At 35.1% G+C, this 25,127-nt stretch overlaps 2 protein-coding genes across 4 annotated transcripts in view; one reads left to right on the forward strand and one right to left on the reverse strand.

The window, feature by feature from the left end:
* LOC135133691 (probable multidrug resistance-associated protein lethal(2)03659) lies at positions 1-10,520 on the forward strand. The gene is made up of 14 exons (XM_064062167.1): positions 1-419; positions 467-894; positions 940-1,096; positions 1,144-2,338; positions 2,388-2,557; positions 2,605-2,766; positions 2,811-3,109; positions 3,154-3,378; positions 9,246-9,409; positions 9,456-9,590; positions 9,638-9,793; positions 9,837-9,960; positions 10,007-10,386; positions 10,436-10,520. Exons 1-14 carry the CDS (start codon positions 19-21, stop codon positions 10,463-10,465), a joined length of 4,026 nt encoding a protein of 1,341 aa, XP_063918237.1. The 5' UTR covers positions 1-18; the 3' UTR covers positions 10,466-10,520.
* LOC135133689 (NAD(P) transhydrogenase, mitochondrial-like) overlaps positions 10,392-25,127 on the reverse strand; it is a 19,049-nt gene continuing 4,313 nt past the window's right edge. Inside the window, exons 1-11 of one of the 3 annotated variants that reach the window (XM_064062164.1) lie at positions 20,875-21,054; positions 19,691-20,091; positions 19,497-19,637; positions 19,130-19,440; positions 18,923-19,078; positions 12,702-13,122; positions 12,425-12,651; positions 12,284-12,372; positions 12,035-12,233; positions 11,039-11,981; positions 10,392-10,985 (exon numbers count right to left, since the gene is read on the reverse strand). In XM_064062164.1, coding sequence (XP_063918234.1) covers positions 10,627-10,985; positions 11,039-11,981; positions 12,035-12,233; positions 12,284-12,372; positions 12,425-12,651; positions 12,702-13,122; positions 18,923-19,078; positions 19,130-19,440; positions 19,497-19,637; positions 19,691-20,066 — 3,222 coding nt within the window. In that variant the 5' untranslated portion in view covers positions 20,067-20,091; positions 20,875-21,054 and the 3' untranslated portion in view covers positions 10,392-10,626. Of the gene's footprint in view, positions 10,986-11,038; positions 11,982-12,034; positions 12,234-12,283; positions 12,373-12,424; positions 12,652-12,701; positions 13,123-18,922; positions 19,079-19,129; positions 19,441-19,496; positions 19,638-19,690; positions 20,092-20,310; positions 20,335-20,874; positions 21,055-25,127 lie in introns of those variants that run through there. The other 2 variants (XM_064062165.1, XM_064062163.1) reach the window with 2 other exon arrangements.

Below are 25,127 nucleotides of genomic sequence, written 5' to 3' on the forward strand. Positions count from 1 at the left end.
TTACTTGTCAAAATCGAAATGATTGATGACGATGACAAAAATTTGGGGAAGCCAGAACACCCAGAAAAGGGTGCCAACTGGCTGTCGCGTATCATGTTCTGGTACACCATTCCCATATTCCGCCAAGGAGCCAAACGGGATTTTAATGAGGGAGATTTGACGACACCCCTAGACGCACACAAGTCGTCGTTTTTAGGTGACACGATTGCGCACTTCTGGAATCAGGAAGTGCTGAGGGCTAAAGACCACAACGAATCGCCCCAACTGCTAACAGTCTTGACTAGAATGTTCTTAAAGCCGACACTGCTTCAAGGGTTGACTTTGTTCCTGATGGAGATACCGGTGAGGTTGTGCCAGCCTTTGTTCCTAGGGATGCTCCTCAGGTACTTCAGTCCAGAAAACCAAAACGACTTGGAACCGTGAGTATTAACGATGGTAGTAGCTGGGACTCACGCGGTCTTGTTAGAGTGACGGAACCCACGTATTTGATGCGCCTGTTACAATTCTGGGAAAAGCAGAGTCCGATTCAGTTCGAAGAAGCTCTAGTTTTTGCATCGGGCGTGGTTTTTTGTAGTTTGGTGAACGTGCTGACGATACATCCGTGCATGATGAGTATTATGCACGTCGGAATGAAGATCAGAGTTGCTTGTTGCTCGCTTATCTACAGGAAGACGCTTCGTTTGGACCTGGCGTCCTTAACAGGTCCTACGGTTGGTAATGTGGTCAACTTGATGTCGAACGATGTTAATCGGTTTGACCTGGCGGTGATGTTCTTGCACTACATTTGGTTAGCACCGCTCCAGATGCTCCTGTGTTTGTTGCTCATGTACCAACACGTCGGAGTGGCCGCCGTGGCTGGAATTTCCACCATAATGGCCATTATTCCCCTCCAAGGTACCCATCCATACCAACATTTCACTCATTAACCCTTCAATTTAGCGTGGTTCGGAAATCGTACCTCTAGGTTCCGACTCAAAACCGCCTTCAGAACCGACGAGAGAGTCCGTCAGATGAACGAAATCATCCAGGCCATGCAAGTGATTAAAATGTACACCTGGGAGTCGGCTTTCGCTAAACAAATCCACGAATTGCGCAGGTACCACGTAGTACGTTGTCACTCCCCAATAACCCCTCGACTTCCAGACTAGAAATACAAGTCTTAAAAGCCACTTCGTACATCCGCGGCGCCATAATGTCCTTCATCATGTTCACCTCCCGGCTCGCCATCTTCGCCACCGTGCTACTGGTAGTCCAGCTAGGTCGCTCCATCACCGCCGAGAAAGTCTTCGTCGTCACCTCCTTCTACCAAATCCTCCGCCAAACCATGACCCTCTTCTTCCCCTACGCCATCGCGCAGATCGCCGAAACCAACGTCGCGATATCACGCATCCGAAGCTTCCTCATAATGCCGGAATCCAAAGTCGGCGACCGCCGGCCCATGGAGCCCGTAGAAGAACCCCTACACAACGTCAGCACGCAATCTCTGGGCGAAGCACCGCTTCAAAAAAGCGCGGCTGGACTCCAACACGAAAACACGAAGATCCTCCTCAGCAACGTTTCGGCGAAGATCGACGACGAAGTGTGCGTGCAGAACGTGTCGCTGGACCTGGAGATGGGAGAATTAGTGGCGGTGATAGGCCAAGTGGGGTCCGGGAAGTCGTCGCTCCTGAACATAATCCTAGGGGAGTTGAATCCGTGTCTGGGTACCGTCGAAGTAACCGGGGTCATTTCCTACGCGTCGCAGGAACCTTGGTTGTTCGCTGGGTCCGTTCGCCAGAATATTCTTTTCGGGAGAGAGTACAACAAGCGCAGGTACTACTTCGTGGTGATGGCGTGTGCGTTAGCCCGCGACTTTGCCTTGTTGCCGCACGGTGACCTGACCATAGTTGGTGAAAAGGGTACTTCGCTGAGTGGCGGCCAAAGGGCGAGGATCAACCTAGCACGGGCTGTGTACAAAGAAGCCGATATATACCTCCTGGACGACCCTCTGTCTGCCGTGGACACCAACGTCGGGAAGCACCTGTTCGATAGATGCATTACGCAGTTCCTCCAAGACAAAATCGTCATTTTGGTGACGCATCAGTTGCAATTTTTGAGCGAGGTCCACAAAGTGGTGCTGATGCACGACGGGCAAGTGGAAGCCATAGGGTCGTACCAGTTTTTACAGAGTACCGGGCTGGATTTCGCCGAGTTTTTGCGCAACCAGTTGAGCGTGGATGTTGACGACACTCCCGACGTTAGCATGGTCGGTCCGGGCAACAAAGTCGACACGATTATGAAAGACCTGACCATCCAGAGTAACCTGAGCTTGAACGTTATCGACAAGGAGGGAAAAAGGGTTTTTGCTTAACTTTTCTAGTACCATTATCTCTCAGTTCGCTTTTCAGTTCAAGCCGCAGCACGTCGCCGAAATGCGAACTGAAGGCTCTGTGGAGTGCGGCGTGTTCATGGAGTACTTTAGAGCTGGGGGGAACTGCTGCGTCATTCTCTCCGTGATGCTGTTGTTCGTGGGTGCGCAAGCTTTAGCCAGCGGCGGTGACTATTTTCTATCCATATGGTACCTCTCCGCGACTTCAATTTTCGTTTTATTGACTCCCGTTCTAGGATCAACGTGGAGGAACACCGTGGGAACGACACCATCAATGACGGAATCTTAAGTCAAAATCTTTACATCGACGTCTACTCCGCTCTGATTTTTATGACGATGGTGGTCGCTTTAACCCGATCCTTCGTCTTCTTCAACGTTTGCATGCGAGCTTCTATGAAGTGAGTACCCCGATGGTACTTCTCTTGTCACGCGAGTGTTTCAGTTTGCACGATCGCATGTTCGGAAGCATCATTACTGCGTCAATGCAGTTCTTCAACACTAACACGTCTGGACGGATTTTGAACAGGTTTTCTAAGGATTTAGGGGCAGTGGATGAACTTTTGCCCAACGCGATGATCGACTGTGCCCAGATTTTGTTAAATCTGGTAGGAGCTGCGGCTATCGTTATCACCGTTAATTATTTCTTAGCCATACCGACGCTCATCATATGTGTTATATTTTACTTGTTGAGGAAGTACTACATCAAAACTAGCAGAACCTTGAAACGGCTCGAGGGAATCAGTAAGTAGTACCGGCGTAGTGCTTCGGGTACGACTATGTTGTAGGCAGAAGCCCGATTTTTGGCCACGTTAACGCCACCATACAAGGTCTAATCACAGTGCGTTCCAATGGGGCAGAAATGTTACTAGTTCAGGAGTTTGATGAACTACAAGACGATAATTCCAGCGCTTGGTATATGTTTATAGCAACATCAAGGGCGTTCGGGTACTGGCTCGACGTACTATGTTGCGTCTACATCGCGATTATTGCATACAGTTTTCTCGTGTTTTGTAAGTTCTGAAAAATCAGTACTACCATTGTTTAAGTATATTATAGTTGGACAACCTATACGGAGAATCACTTTCCTATGTAGAAAAGAATGAACATATATTTTACATCTCACTCGCTTCACTGTGAAGTGGCGGTACCTTACGAAAGGAGGTAAAAATAGTCTGTAAGCACGTGATGTCGATAAGGTAGTAAACGGACGTATTAGGCAGTAATAATTCAGTATGAACATCTTACGTCCTTTTTTTATTAACAGTAGTCAAATCACTAAATACAGATTATCTTTGAAACTAAAATGCATTTTATCACAAAATATTTACCACCATTTAAATATATACGATTTAGACATCAAGAAATAAATTTAAATCGCAAAAATTAAATGTAGCAGACTTAAAACAGCCTTAAATGCGTCTTGTATGTACGTGCTTATCAGTATGTAGGCATTTGAACGCACAGCAATAATCGTTCTTGATGAGTGATGACTACTGTAACACAGTAAATTCTCGAAATCGAAAATTTAAAACATTGAAAAATTCAAATATGGGAAAATTGTAAAATCGAGAAATCGAAACATAAAAAAATAAAAAAAATAAAAATTGGAAAATCTAAAATTTAAAAATCGAGAAATTGAACAATCGGTTCATTCAAAAATCGAAATATCGAACAATTGGAAAATCGAAAAATAAAAAAAAATTGGACAATAGAAAATTGAAACATTCCGAAAATTGAAAAATTAAAATATAGAAGAACTGAAAACTCAAAAAATCGAAAAACTGAAAAATCACAAAATTGAACGAAATATCCAAAAATTAGGAAATTAAAAAATTGAAAAACAGAAAAGTCAAAAAAGCAGAGTCGAAAAATCGCAAACTTAAAAAATCGAAAAATTGAAAAATCAAAAACCTGAATAATTGAAAAATTGAAGAACTGAAGAACTGAAAAATCCAGAAACCGAAAAATCTAGAAATTTAAAAATTAAAATATGGAAAAGTTGAAAAATTGAGAAATTGAAATATAAAACAATCGAAAAATTGAAAAATTTAATGTATAAAAAACGAAAAACTGCAAACCCAAAAATAAAAACTCGAAAAATCTAAAAGTCGAAAAATTGAAAAATATCAAAACTGAAAGAAATATCCAAAAATTGAGAAATCGAAAAACCAATAAAGCGAAGTCGAAAAATTCAAGAATTAAAGAACTGAAAAATCGAAATTTTGAGAAGTGGGAAAATCAAAAATAGATTAATTGAGAAATCAGAAAACTGAAAATTTAACGTCAAAATTTTTTCATTGAAAAATTTAAATACTGAAGAACTGAGAAGTCAAAAAACCGAGAAATCGAAAAATCTAAGATTTAAAACATGGAACAATTAAAATATCGCAAAAAAGAATCGAGAAATCCAATTCAATTTAAAAAATTGAAAAATTGAAAAATCGGAACATTAAAAAATTGGAAAATCCAGAAATTGAGAAGCTCAAAAGAAAAAAAATCGAGAAACCGAGAAATCCAAAAATCGAAACATCGAAAAATTCAAAAACTGAGACATTGAGAAATCGAAGGATCGAGAAATTGAGGAGTCGTAAGTCGAAAAGGAAAGTTAAAAATTGAAAAATTGAAATATCGAACAATTGGAAAATCGAAAAATAAAAAAAAATTGGACAATAGAAAATTTAAATATTCCGAAAATTGAAAAACTAAAATATAGAAGAACTGAAAACTCAAAAAATCGAAAAAACTAATAATTTAAAAATTGAAAAGTTAAAATTGAGAAATCGAAAAACTGAAAAATCACAAAATTGAACGAAATATCCAAAAATTAGGAAATTAAAAAATTGAGAAACAGAAAAGTCAAAAAAGCAGAGTCGAAAAATCGCAAACTTAAAAAATCGAAAAATCGAGAAACCGAAAAATTTAGAAATTTAAAAATTAAAATATGGAAAAGTTGAAAAACTGAGAAATTGAAATATAAAACAATCGAAAAATTGAAAAATTTAATGTATAAAAAACGAAAAACTGAAAACCCAAAAATAAAAAATCGAAAAATCTAGAGGTCGAAAAATCAAAGAATCGAAGTATTGAAAAATATCAAACTGAAAGAAATATCCAAAAATGGAGAAATCGAAAAACCAATAAAGCGAAGTCCAAAATTGGAGAATTGAAGAACTGAAAAATCGAAACTTTGAGAAGTAGGAAAATCAAAAATAGATTAATTGAGAAATCAGAAAACTGAAAATTTAACGTCAAAATTTTTTCAATGAAAAATTTAAATACTGAAGAACTGAGAAGTAAAAAAATCGAGAAATCGAAAAATCTAAGATTTAAAACATTGAACAATTAAAATATCGCAAAATTCAAGAATCGAGAAATCCAATTCAATTTAAAAAATTGAAAAATTGAAAAATCGGAACATTAAAAAATTGGAAAATCCAGAAATTGAGAAGCTCAAAAGAAAAAAAATCGAGAAACGGAGAAATCCAAAAATCGAAACATCAAAAAATTCAAAAACTGAGACATCGAGAAATCGAAGGATCGAGAAATTGAGGAGTCCTAAGTCGAAAAGGAAAGTTAAAAATTGAAAAATTTAAATATCGAACAATTGGAAAATCGAAAAATAAAAAAAAATTGGACAATAGAAAATTTAAATATTCCGAAAATTGAAAAACTAAAATATAGAAGAACTGAAAACTCAAAAAATCGAAAAAACTAATAATTTAAAAATTGAAAAGTTAAAATTGAGAAATCGAAAAACTGAAAAATCACAAAATTGAACGAAATATCCAAAAATTAGGAAATTAAAAAATTGAGAAACAGAAAAGTCAAAAAAGCAGAGTCGAAAAATCGCAAACTTATATTATATAATCTGTTACCCTCTTTTACCCATTGGGTGTCGAGGGAGGAGACGCACCGAGCCGCTCAGATAGGTATGGCGATCTTGGCCACCCATCCACAAAGTGACTGCGGACAGCGTTGCTTCATGAGCATTATCGCTGTGCCGCGCTAGGGGCTATCTGAGCCGTACTGCTCCCAATCGCAAACTTAAAAAATCGAAAAATTGAAAAATCAAAAACCTGAATAATTGAAAAATTGAAGAACTGAATAACTGAAAAATCGAGAAACCGAAAAATCTAGAAATTTAAAAATTAAAATATGGGAAAGTTGAAAAATTGAGAAATTGAAATATAAAACAATCGAAAAATTGAAAAATTTAAATGTATAAAAAACGAAAAACTGAAAACCCAGAAATAAAAAATCGAAAAATCTAGAGGTCGAAAAATCAAAGAATCGAAATATTGAAAAATATCAAAACTGAAAGAAATATCCAAAAATTGAGAAATCGAAAAACCAATAAAGCGAAGTCGAAAAATTGAAGAATTGAAGAACTGAAAAATCGAAATTTTGAGAAGTGGAAAAATCAAAAATAGATTAATTGAGAAATCAGAAAACTGAAAATTTAACGTCGAAATTTTTTCATTGAAAAATTTAAATACTGAAGAACTGAGAAGTCAAAAAATCGAGAAATCGAAAAATCTAAGATTTAAAACATGGAACAATTAAAATATCGCAAAATTCAAAAATCGAGAAATCCAATTCAATTTAAAAAATTGAAAAATTGGAAAATCCAGAAATTGAGAAGCTCAAAAGAAAAAAAATCGAGAAACCGAGAAATCGAAAAATTCAAAAACTGAGACATCGAGAAATCGAAGGATCGAGAAATTAAGGAGTCGTAAGTCGAAAAGGAAAGTTAAAAATTGATAAATTGAGAAACTGAACAATCAAAACAACAAACATCTGAATTCGATAAATTGAGAAATTAAAAAATTGAATAATCGAAAAATTTTAAAAAAGAAAAACTGGAAAATCGAAAATTAAAATTAAAAAATTGGAAAAATTGAAATACAGAAATATTGAAAACTCGAGATATCGAAAAACCTAGAATTTTAAAAAATGAAATATTAAAACATCGAAGTATAAAACAGTCGAAGAATTGAAAAATCTAAAGTTTAACAATAAATTGAAAATCCAAAAAGTAAAAATCGAGAAATGGAAAATTTGAAGAATGGAAGAATTGGAGAAGCCCAAAATTGAAATATTGAAAAATTGAGACATTTAAAGTTGAAAAATCGAGAAATCGAAAAGCCTAAAAGTCTCAATAGCGTATTTATAAATCACAAGATCAGGACTATGCTATTTTTTTAAATTTAAATAACATTATAAATTGGAAAATGTTCTTTTTTTTTCCAAAAATCTTGACGTCCAAGGTGAAAACTCAACACAGATGCATAAACCGTAAACGGAGGATTAGTATTGTAAAATTTGGAGATTGCGTCATTTCATTGTTGGTGACAAATTTTGGTGAGTGTTTTACCATTTGATAATACAATTTGAAATGTAAATTTTGTCATTCGGAAACATTATGTATTAAATCGTTAAGATGTTCAAGAACTTTGTTCACTTGTAAAGTCCAATGGTCGAAACGGGTTAGTTCTTCGTAGTGGATGTGTATCAGATCAACTTCAACGAATGTCAACTTATAGATAGATCGCTTAAAGCCGATATTGGCCTGAGTGTGGTTTGGTCTGTAGATCAAACAAGTTCTCAGGCGACGAAAAATTGCATGTGGAGGGAGACTTCGGATTACAAATCGTGCCAAGAAAGTAATAAATTTATATCGGTGTAAAATATTTGGGAGAGATGGATTTTCATTCAGATGGATTAAAATTATCATAATCACTATTGATATTAATTAACACAAAATGGCGCGCAAGTTATCAGTTGATTTCGTTAATAAATTCATAGAAACCTATATGGGATTTTTTCATGCCTTAGAAAATTAAAAAGTAAAAAATACAATAACAAAAATTTTAAAATGCGATTTACGAAAAAATACTTGACCTGTGCAAAGAGGAAAATTTTGGAAACGCTGACAAATATTACATCTTAAAAAAATTAACACTTGAAGAAGTGTTTTCGAAATATAGTAAACATTTCAAACAATGTCTGTAACTTATTTTAATGTAAATTATATTCATGTGGTTGACAAAATCAGATGTAATTAATATCACATCTGATTTAATAATTTAATAGTAACATCACACTAATGTGTGATTTTGACCTTATTCTAGATTTTATTACAACAGAATGCCGTATCCTTTTTAAATTTTAAAAGTTACGGAAACTAGTTCAAGAAACAATTAGTTATCTCGTATTTTTGGAACAAAATCTACCAAAACGTCGGATTTCATCAATTGTTTTTCATAGAAACAAACAGTCTTCAAAGCAGCCTTTAACAACCCGGTATTACAAACATGCGTTTTTTTTTTTCTGTCTTGTAATTATTTGTAATGTCAACGCCGAAAGTTTGTCATTCTATTATTTACTTTGAATATATATTTTCATTTTGTGTTAATATTTTTGTGACACCAACCTTTTTTAAAGTTTCTGTCAGTCTTCAGATAGTCAAATAAAAATAGGCGTCAAATTCATTTAAATACAATTCTTTCGTATCACGTTACAACGCGTTGCTTCATATTTTTTATGTCAAGTATATTTTCATATTTTGTATATATATGTCTATACACATTACTCCTTACGAAACAATGTTAATTATGGATTTATGGATAACTCCTCGTATAAGAGCAGAGTGAAGGGTGTTTGCCTTTGCTAATGTTTGATGGCGCCATCTGAAGTAGAGTAAAATAAACCTAATACGTTCGCTCACTGTAGTGAAAATGCGCGTTGACGAAAAATTTGTCCCACGCCCCCTGGATTCCTTGTCCTAAAGCTCACTATTTAGGCGAAGTAAAATTTGTATTAGGTTGTCCAACTATAATATACTTAAACAATGGTACTACCCTAATTAAAATTCTAGTCAACACGGGCAGCAGCGTCGGTTTAGCGATAACCACGAGCATTGGTTTAACCGGGTTGTTCCAATGGGGGATGAAGCAGTCCGCCGAACTAGAAAATCAAATGACATCAGTTGAAAGAATACTAGAATTCTTGCGGGTCGAGCACGAGCCGGATCTAGAATCGGTACTACCTTTACCGATTTCTTGTTTTAGTCGAACCAAATTTTTAGAAACCTGACGAAAAACCGCCGCCGGAGTGGCCAGACAAGGGCGAAATCCAGATTCAGAACTTGGTTATGAGATACCGGCCCGACGAGCCGCCGGTACTCAAATCAATCAATTTGGAGATAGAGTCGAACGAAAAGGTATATATAATAATGGGGTACTACTGGAGTACCAACCCTATTTCTAGATAGGTATTGTGGGGCGAACAGGGGCCGGGAAGTCTTCGCTCATCTCCGCTTTGTTCCGACTGGCGTACTTCGAAGGCGCTGTTATCATCGACGGAATCGACACCAGGTACATCGGGTTGCACGACCTCAGGAGAAAAGTGTCTATAATCCCCCAGGTGCCACCGATACTTTCGCACTACATGACGATTGTCCCAGTAGGAACCAATCTTGTTTTCAGGGAGTTTGAGGTACAACATGGACCCTTTTCACAACTATGCGGACGAAGACATCGTCGCGGCTTTGAAAGTTGTCGAAAGTAGAATGGCAATGATGGAAGGGACTAGTGAGTAGATGTACTAAATTTGAACGTCTTAGTTCGCGTTCCGTAGATTGTTTGAAGCACCACGTGTCGGAAGGTGGAGTTAACATTAGTGTCGGCGAGCGCCAAATGATATGTCTCGCGCGCGCGGTACTCCGTAACAACAAAGTCCTAGTACTGGATGAGGCGACGGCCAACGTCGACCCGCAAACCGACAAATTCATCCAAACCACGATACGCCAAAGATTTGCGCAGTGCACGGTACTAACAATCGCCCATCGACTGCACACCATCATGGACTCGGATAGGGTTTTAGTGATGGACGGCGGAAGCGCGGTAGAGTTCGACCATCCCCACATCCTCTTACAAGACAAATCCGGCCACTTCTCCAGCATGGTCCAAAAAACCGGCAAAGCCATGGCCAAAAACCTCAGAGAAGTGGCCAAAATGGTACGTATATTACAAGTGAGTTTATTTCTTTAATATGTACACTTTGCAGAATTACGAACGCAAACAAGGCGCCGTATGAACTCGTACAATATTGTAATTAAGTTTTTAAAATAAAGTAGAGTTGAGTTACTTAACCTAGTATGTAAAAGACATTAGAAAAAGAAAACACTCGTCAAGCGTTGCGAATTTAAAAATAACACGTTTTTCCTGAGTTGCACGCACACGGTCAGCCGGCTGCGACTAATTGTTGGCAGCCATGACCTTCGCCAGAAGCTGTTCGCACGTCTTCTTGGCATCCCCTAACAACATCGACGTGTTGGCTTTGTAGAAGACGGGGTTGTCGACGGCGGCGTAGCCCACCCCCAGCGACCGCTTCATCACGATGACGTGATCCGACTTCCACACGTTGAGCACCGGCATGCCCGCGATCGGAGAGTTGGGGTCGTCGACGGCCGCGCTGTTAACAGTGTCGTTGGCTCCTATAACTAATACCAGGTCGGTTTCGGGGAAGTCGTCGTTGATTTCGTCCATTTCGAGGACGTCGTCGTAGGGGACTCCCGCTTCGGCGAGCAACACGTTCAGCTGTCCAGGCATACGACCTAAAAACAACCACATAGTTGTTTTTGTTTCAATACAATGGGTGAGCACTCACCAGCGACTGGATGTATGGCGAACCTGACGTGTTTCCCTTGACTCTTCAAAACGTTGACCATTTCCGCTATCGGGTACTGCGCCTTCGCCACACATAACCCGTAACCCGGAACGATGATGATATTCCTTGCGTTACTGATCGCATCAATCGCGCCTTCGATGTTAATTTCCGTGTGGGTCCCGGTGATTTCCATTGGTTTCCCGGTTCCGGTACTCGAGGTACCATACCCTCCAAGGATCACGTTCGGGAGAGACCTGTTCATCGCTTTGCACATGATATACGACAGAATGGCTCCCGACGATCCAATCAGCGCCCCAACAATCGTCATCAAGTTGTTATTCAACATGAAACCTTCAGCACATAGTGCCCACCCCGAGTAACTATTCAACACCGTGATGACTACGGGCATGTCAGCTCCACCTATCGCTGCAGTTAGTGTTACCCCCATCGCGGTTGACAACGCCGCCGTGGTACCCAAGGCGCCCAACCCGCCCATCATAGTCGGGTCGTAGAACAAATAGGCGCCCGCTCCTATGTTTCCTAGCAAAAGAGCGGAATTTAGTGCGTGTCTCCCGGGTAAAAGTAGCGGATTCGACTTGAGTACCCCTTGAAGCTTGCCATAGGCGATCAAGGACCCGCTGAACGTCACCCCTCCGATGTAAGTACCCAGAAATAGCGCCGTCTTGATAACATTGGCAGCTGGGTCGGTCGCGAAATTGGGGAAGTCATGGATGAAAGTCGCCGTGCACGTCAACACAGCCGCCAGTCCGACCAAACTGTGGAAACCGGCGACCAGTTGCGGCAGGTCCGTGATTTGAATTTTTTTGGCGATGAGGGTGCCCAAGCTACCGCCGCCGATTAGGCATGCCGCCATTTGGGCTAGAACGTCTACGTCTGGAGCCATGTGGCCTAAAGTAGCGGCGATGCCTCCAGCCACTCCGATCTGTAATTAAAACTTGTAGAATTGGCGCAGTCGGTGGGATGACGGGTGGTTACCATGCCGATGTTGTTGCCCAGTCTTGACGTCTTCTGGGAGCTTAGACCAGCTAGAGCTCCCACGCACAGTAAGGATGAGGCTAAGTAGGCGGCTTGGTGGATTTCGGGTAGGCCTTGGAGAGCCGCCCAGGCGTAGCCTCCCAGAAAACCGGCGGCCGGGATTGCGTAAAGACCGTTGTATTCTGGGGGGTCTTCGGGCCTGAAAATCGTTTACTTAGTGAAAAAAGTGGGTCAGTTGATTGTGGGTACCTTTTGAACATGTCCAGCATGCGTTTTGTGACGACGAAACCGCCGAATACGTTTATAAACGAGACAAAGGCTGCAGCAGCAGCTAACGCCTGAAACAACACCACCAATAATAACACTCGCAGTCGCTAGTAAAACACGTACCTCAACGGAGTTAGTGGGGTAGTACCCGCCTCCCATGAGAAGCAAGCCCCCAACTGCTGTAATACCTGAAATAGCATTAGTTACGGACATAAGAGGAGAATGTAAAGCAGGAGTTACTCCCCATACAGTATGGTATCCAACAATGCCAGATAAACCAAATGTGGTTAACATGGAAGTAAATGCTGGATTGGGCGACAAGACCCCGAGTCCTAATATCGATCCAATACCTGAACAAAAACATCAGACTGTTTCCCTTTTCGTGTCACACTATACGCACCAGCAGTACACATCAACGTATCTTTCACAGTCACCATCAGCGGCGTGTCTTGAACTGCGACTTCCTTCACAGCCGCTTCGACTTTCTTCGCGGGCGCGGTGGTAGGCGGAGGTCCTACTGGTGCCGGCGGTGGCCACATCAGTTTCCCCTTGTCCAGAATAATACTCCCTCGGATCACCTCGTCCGACAAATTAATATTAAAGTGGTTCTTCTCCCCCATCGACAACAGGAACTTCGACACGTTATTGGCATACAGAGTCGAACTTTGGGTTGGCAGACGACTAGATAAATCAGTGAGACCCACATGGGTCACGTCATTCAAAACATAAACCTCTCCAGGTTTCGTCGTTTCCACGTTTCCTCCAGTTTCGGCCGCCAAATCCACGACCACGCTCCCGGGTTTCATGGAGAGTACGTGATCCTGCAATTCCAGCGTCATTATAGTCGGTACAATCGCACGCAAATGTTTTGAGCCTATGGGCGGATCGTTTTTGCCGGTCGTCACCGAACGAGGCGGTACAAATCGTCCAAGGGCAGAATTTGTAGGTAGGCTCAAACTACACATACATATCTAAAATGTTCAGAATATGATGAGTCTATACTTGTGATTTACCATTCCATTTATATTTTTTGGGTTTGTTTATACATACAGGGTGACTCAAAAAAAGATCACTTCGATTTTCGATTTTTCGTTTTTTCGACCAATCGTTTCATCTAATTAGATTTTTCAGTTTCCATTTTTCTATCAACTTTTCGATTTTTTTACTTTCCCATTTTCTGATTTTTCAAATTTGCGGTATTTTGAATTTTCGAGTTTTCGGTTTTTCCGTTTTTCGATTTGTTGATTTTTCTGTTGGTCAGTTTTTAGACTTTGCTGCAACTTTTTTGCATTTTTCGATTATATTTTACTTTCCGATTTTTTTGATTTTTGAATTTTCCATTTTACGTTTTTAATTCTTCGATTTCCGATTTTTCAATTTTCCGGTTTTTTAAATCTTCTATTCTCGATTTTTCGATTTTCCATTAATCATTAAATTTTTCGATTTTTCGGATTTTTTATTTTTCGACCTTCAATTTTTCAATTTTCGAGTATTCGATTTTCCATTTTCTTATTTTACGATTTTTCGATTTTCGTTTTTCCGATTTTGTGGTTTTTCGATTTTTCTGTTTGTTTCAGTTTTTATGGTTCTGCGATTTGTTTTATTTTTTCATTTTTCGATTATTTTACTTTCCGATAGTTTGATTTTTGAATTTTTGGTTCTTTTACTTTTCGATTTGGGATTTTTCAATTTTTCGGTTTTTTAATTTTTCGAGTCTCGATATTTCGATTTTCGATTTTTCAGATTTGTGGATTTTTGTCCGTTTTTTCGATTTTTAGAATATTGATTAATCGAATTTTCGATTTTTGAGCATTTCGATTTTTCCATTTTTAGATATTTTTCGATTTTTTTAATTTTTCGATTTTTCTGTTCGTCATTTTTAGACTTTGCAATTTTCACTTTTCCACTTTTCTATTGTTTTAGTTTCGGATTATTCGATTTTGAATTTTCGTTTTTTTTTCATTTTTCGATTTCCGATTTTTTAATTTTTCGATTTTTCGGTTTTTTAATTTGTCGATTCTCGATTTTTCGATTTTCGATTTTCCAATCTCCGATTTTTCAATTTCCAGTTTTCGATTTTCCACTTTATGTTTTTACGAGTTTTCGATTTTTCTGTTCGTCACTTTTTAGGCTTTGAAATTTGTTTACTTTTCAATTTTTGAATTGTCGACTTTTAGAGTTTTCAATATTATGAATTTTCGAATTTTCTGTTTTCCTATTTTTCGATTTTTGAATTTTCCATTTTTCGGTTTTGATTTTTCGAATTTTTGATTTTTAATTTTTCCATTCTTCGGTTTTTAGACTTCAATTTTCTTTCTTTTAAATTTTTCGATATTCTATTTTCCGCTTTTCAGAATTTTCGATTTTCAGTTTTCAGACTTTCGACCATTAGAATTTTGGATATTTCGGTTTTATGATTTTTCGATTTTTAGAAAATTTCAGTAGTCGAATTTTCGATTTTTCAATTCATCGATTTTTCTATGTTCAATTTTTCGATTTAAATTTTGCGATTTTCAATTTGTCCATTGTCGATTTTTAGAATTTTCGGTTTTTCAATTTTTCCATTCTCACCTTTTAGACTTCAATTTTGTTTCTTTCCGATTTTTTGGTTTTCGATTTTCCAATTTTCAGAATTTCCAAGTTTCTTTATTCAGATTTTCGATTTTCAACTTTTGCGATTTTAGATTTTTCGAATTTTTGTTTTTCCAATTTTTTGCTTTTTCGATTTTTCTGTTCGTTTCAGTTTTTAGGCTTTGCAATTTTTTCTACTTTATATATTTTGATCATTTTAATTTCCGATTTTTTTTAATTTTTGTTTTAGATTTTTTTATTTTCAGTATTACAAATTTTTGACGTTTCGATTTTTTGGTTTTTCCGTTTTTCAATTTTCGATTTTTCGATTTTTGAGGTTTGTGAATTTCCACTTTTCGATCGACCTCGGTATTTGATTCATTGAATTTTCGATTTTTTGGTTATCCATTTTTAGATTTTCGATTTTTACGATTTGTATTTTTCGATTTTCTGTTTTTTGCATTAGTGAATTTCAGTTTTTCCGATTTTCGATTTGCCGCATATTTGATTAATCAAATTTTCGAAAAAGTTACCATGCTTACAAAAACTTTAAAACATCTACAATATTTCAAAGTATTTAGTTTTGCTATTCTTGATTTCTTCAATAAAACAAATTGACTCAATCATTAACTTTTTTGAGACACCCTGTATAACCAAATCTAAAAAAATATTAATGCAGTGATAAATCACAAGTATAAAAACTCATCATATTTTATACATTTAAGATAGGATTTATTCTGCAAAATTTTGAGGTGACGTCATAAATTTTTTAGAGGGGATAAGCAAATATATTTTAATAAAAAATGTATCATGTTTATCATGCCTTTAAAACATCTGCAAGATTTCAAAGTATTCGATTTTGCAAATTCAAAATTAAATTGCAAAATATTGTTTTATAATTTTGATTTTTTTTCCAAAAATCTGGACGTTTCGGATAAAAATTCAACACGGAGTCATAAACTACATGTGTAGGACTATGTTACTGTATACAATTTAAAACCCATTTACTATGCATAAATTTGAAGTGACGTCATCACATTATTGGTGGGGATGATTAGACAAATTTAATAATTTTGCGACATTTATGAAAAAAATATCAGTTAACAAAAATGGCACGTTTTTATTATTATGCCAGTTACATGTCACTCAACGACAATATCGTTTTTTTTTTATGTGATGAGTCAGTACCTGTGATTTATCATTGCAGTAATATTTTTTAGATTTACTTATACAGGCTGTTTCAAAGAAAGATCACTTCGATTTTCGATTTTTCGTTTTTTCGACCAACCGTTTCATCTAATTAGATTTTTCAGTTTCCATTTTTCTATCAACTTTTCGATTTTTTTACTTTCCCATTTTCTGATTTTTCAAATTTGCGGTATTTTGAATTTTCGAGTTTTCGGTTTTTCCGTTTTTCGATTTGTTGATTTTTCTGTTGGTCAGTTTTTAGACTTTGCTGCAACTTTTTTGCATTTTTCGATTATATTTTACTTTCCGATTTTTTTGATTTTTGAATTTTCCATTTTACGTTTTTAATTCTTCGATTTCCGATTTTTCAATTTTCCGGTTTTTTAAATCTTGTATTCTCGATTTTTCGATTTTCCATTAATCATTAAATTATTCGATTTTTCGGATTTTTTATTTTTCGACCTTCAATTTTTCAATTTTCGAGTATTCGATTTTCCATTTTCTTATTTTACGATTTTTCGATTTTCGTTTTTCCGATTTTGTGGTTTTTCGATTTTTCTGTTTGTTTCAGTTTTTATGGTTCTGCGATTTGTTTTATTTTTTCATTTTTCGATTATTTTACTTTCCGATAGTTTGATTTTTGAATTTTTGGTTTTTTTATTTTTCGATTTGGGATTTTTCAATTTTTCGGTTTTTTAATTTTTCGAGTCTCGATATTTCGATTTTCGATTTTTCAGATTTGTGGATTTTTGTCCGTTTTTTCGGTTTTTAGAATATTGATTAATCGAATTTTCGATTTTTGAGCATTTCGATTTTTCCATTTTTAGATATTTTTCGATTTTTTTAATTTTTCGATTTTTCTGTTCGTTATTTTTAGACTTTGCAATTTTCACTTTTCCACTTTTCTATTGTTTTAGTTTCGGATTATTCGATTTTGAATTTTCGTTTTTTTTTCATTTTTCGATTTCCGATTTTTTAATTTTTCGATTGTTCGGTTTTTTAATTTGTCGATTCTCGATATTTCGATTTTCGATTTTCCAATCTCCGATTTTTCAATTTCCAGTTTTCGATTTTCCACTTTATGTTTTTACGAGTTTTCGATTTTTCTGTTCGTCACTTTTTAGGCTTTGAAATTTGTTTACTTTTCGATTTTTGAATTGTCGACTTTTAGAGTTTTCAATATTATGAATTTTCGAATTTTCTGTTTTCCTATTTTTCGATTTTTGAATTTTCCATTTTTCGGTTTTGATTTTTCGAATTTTTGATTTTTAATTTTTCCATTCTTCGGTTTTTAGACTTCAATTTTCTTTCTTTTAAATTTTTCGATATTCTATTTTCCGCTTTTCAGAATTTTCGATTTTCAGTTTTCAGACTTTCGACCATTAGAATTTTGGATATTTCGGTTTTATGATTTTTCGATTTTTAGAAAATTTGAGTAGTCGAATTTTCGATTTTTCAATTCATCGATTTTTCTATGTTCAATTTTTCGATTTAAATTTTGCGATTTTCAATTTGTCCATTGTCGATTTTTAGAATTTTCGGTTTTTCAATTTTTCCATTCTCACCGTTTAGACTTCAATTTTGTTTCTTTCCGATTTTTTGGTTTTCGATTTTCCAATTTTCAGAATTTCCAAGTTTCTTTATTCAGATTTTCGATTTTCCACTTTTGCGATTTTAGATTTTTCGAATTTTTGTTTTTCCAATTTTTTGCTTTTTCGATTTTTCTGTTCGTTTCAGTTTTTAGGCTTTGCAATTTTTTCTACTTTATATATTTTGATTATTTTAATTTCCGATTTTTTTTAATTTTTGTTTTAGATTTTTTTAATTTTCAGTATTACAAATTTTTGACTTTTCGATATTTTGGTTTTTCCGTTTTTCAATTTTCGATTTTTGAGGTTTGTGAATTTCCACTTTTCGATCGACCTCGGTATTTGATTCATTGAATTTTCGATTTTTTGGTTATCCATTTTTAGATTTTCGATTTTTACGATTTGTATTTTTCGATTTTCTGTTTTTTGCATTAGTGAATTTCAGTTTTTCCGATTTCCGATTAGATTAATCAAATTTTCGAAAAAGTTACCATGCTTACAAAAACTTTAAAACATCTACAATATTTCAAAGTATTTAGTTTTGCTATTCTTGATTTCTTCAATAAAACAAATTGACTCAGTCATTAACTTTTTTGAGACACCCTGTATAACCGAATCTAAAAAAATATTAATGCAGTGATAAATCACAAGTATAAAAACTCATCATATTTTATACATTTAAGATAGGATTTATTCTGCAAAATTTTGAGGTGACGTCATAAATTTTTTAGAGGGGATAAGCAAATATATTTTAATAAAAAATGTATCATGTTTATCATGACTTTAAAACATCTGCAAGATTTCAAAGTATTCGATTTTGCAAATTCAAAATTAAATTGCAAAATATTGTTTTATAATTTTGATTTTTTTTCCAAAAATCTGGACGTTTCGGATAAAAATTCAACACGGAGTCTTAAACTACATGTGTAGGACTATGTTACTGTATACAATTTAAAACCCATTTACTATGCATAAATTTGAAGTGACGTCATCATATTATTGGTGGGGATGATTAGACAAATTTAATAATTTTGCGACATTTATGAAAAAAATATCAGTTAACAAAAATGGCACGTTTTTATTATTATGCCAGTTACATGTCACTCAACGACAATATCGTTTTTTTTTATTTATTTATTATGAACATTTAAAAGTATTTTATTTGAAAAAGTGATGAAATTTTTTATACGCCTTCTTCGGTGAAGGCAGGCAAAAACGATCCGCCCATAGGCTCAAAACATTTGCGTGCGATTGTACGATTGAACAAGAGTACCTTCAAGATCAACACGGGCGCTTTTTTCCCGGGGATGAGCGCCGTGGTGATGAGGACATCCACTTCTTTGCATTGTTTGGCGAAAAGGGCGTGCTCGGCGTCGATGAACTCCTTCGACATCTCTTTGCTGTAGCCGCCAGCGGTACCACCTTCTTCCTAAATCCAGACAACGTTTGTGTGGAATAAAGGGACGTGCCGGGTACTTACTTCGATTTCGATGGTTAAGAATTCGGCCCCCATTGATTCCACTTGTTCCTTGACGACCGAACGGGTGTCGAACGCTCGCACGATGGCTCCCATGCTTTTGGCTTGACCGATGGCGGCGAGGCCCGCCACGCCGCCCCCGATTACCAGGATTTTGGCGGGGGGTACTTTCCCGGCGGCGGTTATTTGACCCGAGAAGAACCTCGGGAAGTGGTTGGCGGCTTCGACTACCGCGCGGTAACCCGAAACGTTGGCCATGGAGCTCAGAGCGTCGAAAACTTGAGCTCTAGAGATACGTGGAATGCAGTCCATTGCTAAAAACTGTCGTTCGTACCACCACAACAACAACAACAACAAAATAAATAAGTACCAAAAGCGTTGATCTTCCTTTCTGCTAATTTGTCGACTAGACTCTTGTTCTGGGCGGGGTACAGGAATGATATAAGTGTGCTACCTTCTCTAAATTTGCTAACTTCATTGTCTAACGGCTGCCTAACTTTTAGTATAATATCTGGAAGCGAATTGAATGAGTGATGGATTAACGGGTACCGTTGTGGTACCAACCAGACTCGAAGGTCTTTTTAGCGTCGACTACTTTCCCCCCGGCTTGTTCGTAGTCCTCGTTTCTGAATTTCGCCCCCAAGCCGGCGTTCTCCTCGACGTTAACCGTGAAGCCCTTTTTTGAGAGGGTTTGAGCGACTGCTGGAGTCAGTGCTACACGTTTTTCGTTCTGCCACAGCTCTTTGGGAATGCCGATGGATAGCTTGTTGTAAGGGGTTCCTTCGACGGCCTCTCCCTGAGTGGAGAAGTTCCTCTCCAAAGTACATCGTCTGTATTTGGGGCATTCGGTGTGGAATTTCGATGTTCGCACGATTTGTTTGTCTACATTAGTTAAGAGATTCCGTCTGGTGTAATAAACGCGAAAAATTCCTCTAGCCATTGTGGTGGTTGGCGTCAGCACATCTCTGGAAAACACAATCAGTAAGATTTACGGCAATTGTACATATGTCTCTTATCTCGGTACGCCAAAGGATTAAGCAAATATTGACTCAAGTACGACACGTACTTAATGCTTTTTATTTAATAGTAATATATCAGGTCAGGTGATAAAAGCCAACCAGAAATTTAATTTGTGCAAGTCGTAACACGGTCTAATTGACAAAATTCCTTGGGTAAATGTTTACCGAATCAATTGGCAGTCGTAGAACGCGCGATCAGTGTAGGTAGACGCTATTAATTTTTTTCTTGTCAATGGTTATAAATGGGGCATCTGTCGGATATTTACGAAGACGTGTGACGCAAATGGTTCGGATTTAAATCCGCAAGCTTATAATTCATTTCAAAATAAACTCGTACTTGAAAACTCGCGTAATCTATAATACAGAGCTTAAAAATGACTTATAGCTCCCGATTACAGAATGTCGCACTAATTGAGCAATTATTATTTACAACATCGTTGTTTGTGTTTAAGGCGATACACTTTTACTGTGATCTCTAACACAAAAATAGCCGGATTTTCGTACATATCTGGTAGAACAGACCTAATCCTGGAAAAAGTATTTTTGGAAGCGAAGATTTACCGTTGATTATGCTACTCTGCCAAGACTTTTTTATCATTAGCTCTAATACTAGTTTCAGACAAAATGATCGATCGGAGGAATTTCGTTCCACTTTTACTTTCCCCGATAACCGATCGAGATTGAAAAATCGAAACTGGAACAATATCGAAATGCGTTTCAAAGACATACCCACAAAGCCAATCCTGAACTTTCAAACTCTCGGCCAAAATGCGATGCGCAACTGAGGATTATTTTAATAGCGTTGTTGTGTTTGTAAAAATTTGATAAAAGCGGGAAGGGACGTGTCAAAGGTTGTGTCACAGTCCAATTTGTTAAAGTGGAGCAGAAAGTGAGGTGCAGCTTATTGACATTTTCTCCGATTGCACCATCGATCTTGTTATTTTATTACTGGTGGAATTTCACTCAATCGCAACATGTTTTTAAAGCGACTTTTATCACGAGAGCTATTGTTCTTATTGTTTTAATAACACACTCCGTGTTTGCGTGACCAACGAGCTCATACAATCCCACAAATTACAGAATTAGCGAATTTTGTCGTCAAGAGACACCGAGGAAACGCTTTATCTGCGAATCTAGAAATAATCCGATCTTTATCTATCAAGAATTGAGTTCACTAATAAGATAATCGAAATTAAGTAATGATATAGCAATATCGTCGATTTGGTAACACCTGGAAGAGGGTACTCAACACGAGTGTTTAATTGTAATTTTGCTGATATTAGCAAAATGACACTCATTTTTAGACGAAACGCCGACGACTGATTGACGGTTTCGTCACTTACTTATTACAAATAACGGAATATAAAATTAATAGTAAACCAGATACGAAAATAAATGTCAATTGTCACACGAGCGCATAAAACAAGGCGCCGTCATGTGAAAGTACCGGTGATAATCGAAATACTGGCACAGTTTCGCTGTTTATTTTATCCCGTTAATTGTTAGCTCAATGTTGTAGCCTTGAAACCTGAAAAATCATTCTGTTTTTACGTCGATTCAGGAAAAAATAATTTCGGGTTAGCGAATCAAGAAACCGAAACGGATTTGTTGCGAGTTTTATCGGGAAATGATAAGGACGAAAAACGCATAACAGGAAGTGTTTAGTTTGCGGACGAACGAAGATAGCAACAGCTGGGTAAAATGATACGTGTGTAAAGTGACACGACAGCCGATATGTACAGGTAGCAGTGGCGGCACACTGAATGTCTCGTTTTTGAATCCCTCAGATGGATAAAGATTATGTGTAGTTAGAGGGAATAATAAAAAAGTACGCTTGTTTTTTTATTTCTGTTCTTTTTGAGTAAACAAAATTGTAAACAAACAGCATTTATTTAACAAACAAATTAAACATTTCCAGTGTATTCTTTCGTAACAAAAAATACATACACATAGAGCATAACTGATATAATGTTTGCAGTGGCGTGCACCCTGACCCACAATATCTTATTACTGCCACATTTAATAAATACTAGTCACAGTTCTAAGAATGTGATTATACAATTTAGATTGTCTTTTATACTGAAATTCACAGTGCTTTACATTTACTGTAAAAACGTAACCTTTTTATGCTAAAATCGTTGCGCCACTGTCGTCTAGAAGCCACGCTTCATAAGCCCCGCCCCTAAACGGGTATAGTTCGCATTCACAGAGTGCGCTAAATGTGTTCACCTACAGGAACCTTCACCGTTAAAAATTTAAATAAATTATTTAAAAACAACAGGTGTCTTATTTTCATCTTAATACTAACACAATTAATTTCAGTCACTTTAAACTTTTTGAACAAAATCGTATGGTTATCTTCGGAGTCAACAGTGACTAATTAAAGAAATCAAAAATTGCAAAATCGAAAAATTGAAACTTAAAAACTTTAAAATGAAAATTCGCAGAGTTTCATGTCGTAAAATTAAAGAAACCAAAGAAAAACGAAACATTTTTTTGTTTGTAGTTTTAGTTTTTCGTTTTTTTCCTTCTTGTCACTTTTTCGATTTTTCGTTTTTAGAATTTTTCAATTTTTGATTTTAATTTTTCGATTTTTAATTTTTCAATGTCTCGATATTTATTTTTTCAATTATTCGATTATTCAATGTTAGTTTTTCAACTTTATAGTTTTGACTATTCTATAATTTTTCAGTTTTTTGCTTCTTCAATTTTTTTTTTGTTTTTTCATTTTTTAAACTTTGCAATTTTTCAACCTACAATTCAGGAGTTTTCGATTTTTCTACTTTTTCAAATTTTCGATTCATTTTTCATTTATTAAACTTTTTCGTTTCGGTTTTTATTTGCTTTATTTTTATAATTTTTCGATGATCCGATTTTACAATTTTTTTTGATGATTCTATAATTTTTCTATTTTATAATTTTTTGCTTTTTTTAATTTTGATTTTTCAGTTTTTCGCTTCTTCAATTTTTCAACTTGAATTTTTTCAAGTTTCATTTTTTTGTTTCTCGTTTGGAAAATTGGAAAATCCAAAATCTGTAAAATCGAAAAACTGAACAATTAAATACTGAGTACATATATAGTTGAAAAATTAAAAATCCCAAAAATGAAAAAATTCTGAAATTGTAAAATTGAAACAATTTTTAAATTATAATTATTATTGAATATTTATGATGAAAACTAGAAAAATTGCAAATCGAAAATTGAACAAACGAAAAATTGAAAACTTTTACATTGAAAAATGAAAACTTATAAGATCGAAATACTGAAAAACGGAAAATTTTAAAAAATAAAGAAATAAAAAATCTGAAGCGAAAAATTAAAGGAATAAAAAATTGCAAAATCGAAAAATGGAAACATCCAAAAGTTGAAAAATCGAAATTTAAAAATTTTAAACACGAAAACTCGCAGAATTGTATGTCCTAAAACTAAAAAAAAACACGAAAAAAAAATAAATAAAAAATTACAGATCGAAAAATTACATAATCGTAACATTCAAAAATCAAAAACTTGTAAAAATAAAGAAAATAAAGATAGGAAACGAAATACTGCAAAACCGATTGATATTTGAAGAAATGAAAAATTTTAGAATCGAAAAATTGAAAAATAAAAAACCGAAAAATTCAAAAGTCGTAAAATTGAAAACGTGAACATCTTTTTTAATTATTATTATCATTATTATTACCTGTTTAAAATGAAAACTAAAAATTGCCAATCAAATATTGAAGAAATGAAAAATAAAAAAATTTAAAACTTGGAAAATCGGAAAAATGAAAATTTGTGAAATTGCACATCCAAAAGTTGGAAAATCGGAAAACTCAAAAATTTTAAGTTGAAAACTCAAGAAAGTGCATATCGTAAAATTGTAAAAATAAAGAAAATAAAAAGTAAACGAAAAATTAAATAACTAAAAACCGAAAACTCGAGAAATTGCAAAATCGAAAAAGTGGTAGTCGAAGAACGGATGAAACGAAAAATTGAACCACTAAAAAACTAAAACCCAAGGATTTTAAAAATCGAAAAAAATTAATGAATCGAAAAATTGGAAAAAAGAAAAAAACAATCGAATCGAAAAATTGGAAAAGTCAAAATTCGTAAAATCGAAAAACTGAAAAATTAAATAGTGAATATATTATTCAAAAATCAAAAATCGAAAAAAAGAAACAGTTTGAAAATCCAATAATTGAAAAATAAAAAAATTATAAAATCGTAAAATTGAAAACGTGAAAAATTGCAAATCGAACATTGAAGAAACGAAAAATTGCAAAATTTCACAATAAAAAAGGAAAAATTATAAGATCAGTGATCACAGAATAAACGAAAATTTAAAAAAATTAAGAAAATGAAACACCGAAACGAAAAATTGAAGAAATGAAAAATTGCAAAACCGAAAAAAAAATGTAATTGCAAATCGAAAAATTGAGAGAAAAATCCAGAGTTAAAAATCTAAAAACTTAAAAAATAAAAATGAAAACTCGAAGAGTTACATCTCGTAAAATTAAAGAAATAAAAGAAAAACGAAAAGTTGTAGAAATGAAGAAAATAAAAACAGAAACGAAAAATTGAACAATTAAAAACTGAAAACTCGAGAAATTGCAAAATCGAAAAAGTGGTAAATCGAAAAACTGGAAGTCGAAGAACCGAAGAAACGAAAAATTGAAACATTGGAAAACTAAAAGCTGAGAAATTTAAAAATCGAAAAAAATTAATGAATCGAAAATTAGAAAAAAGAAAAAACCAATCCAATCGAAAAATTGGAAAATCCAAAATCCGTAAAATCAAGAAACTGAAAAATAAAATAGTGAGTATATAATTCAAAAATTAAAAATCGGAAAAATGAAAAAGTTTTAAAATCCAATAATTGAAAAATGAAAAAATTGTAAAATTGAAAATTTTTTTAAATTATAATTTAATTATTATTACATATTTATAATGAAAACTTTCACATTGAAAAATGAAAAATTATAAGATCGAAACACTGAAA

The sequence above is a fragment of the Zophobas morio genome, unplaced genomic scaffold (assembly GCF_036711695.1).
Source record: "Zophobas morio isolate AGI-343-1 ecotype UQ-CSIRO unplaced genomic scaffold, CSIRO_AGI_Zmor_V1 ptg000022l, whole genome shotgun sequence".
NCBI classification, from domain to species: domain Eukaryota; kingdom Metazoa; phylum Arthropoda; class Insecta; order Coleoptera; family Tenebrionidae; genus Zophobas; species Zophobas morio.

What these genes read in the sequence shown, in the direction of transcription:
- LOC135133691 (XM_064062167.1), top strand. Translation starts at nt 19, where the DNA reads ATGATTGATGACGATGACAAAAATTTGGGGAAGCCAGAACACCCAGAA. An exon ending in CAAATCCACGAATTGCGCAG is followed by an intron (nt 1,097 to 1,143) that starts GTACCACGTAGT and finishes CTCGACTTCCAG; the next exon opens with ACTAGAAATACAAGTCTTAA. An exon ending in TCGACAAGGAGGGAAAAAGG is followed by an intron (nt 2,339 to 2,387) that starts GTTTTTGCTTAA and finishes TTCGCTTTTCAG; the next exon opens with TTCAAGCCGCAGCACGTCGC.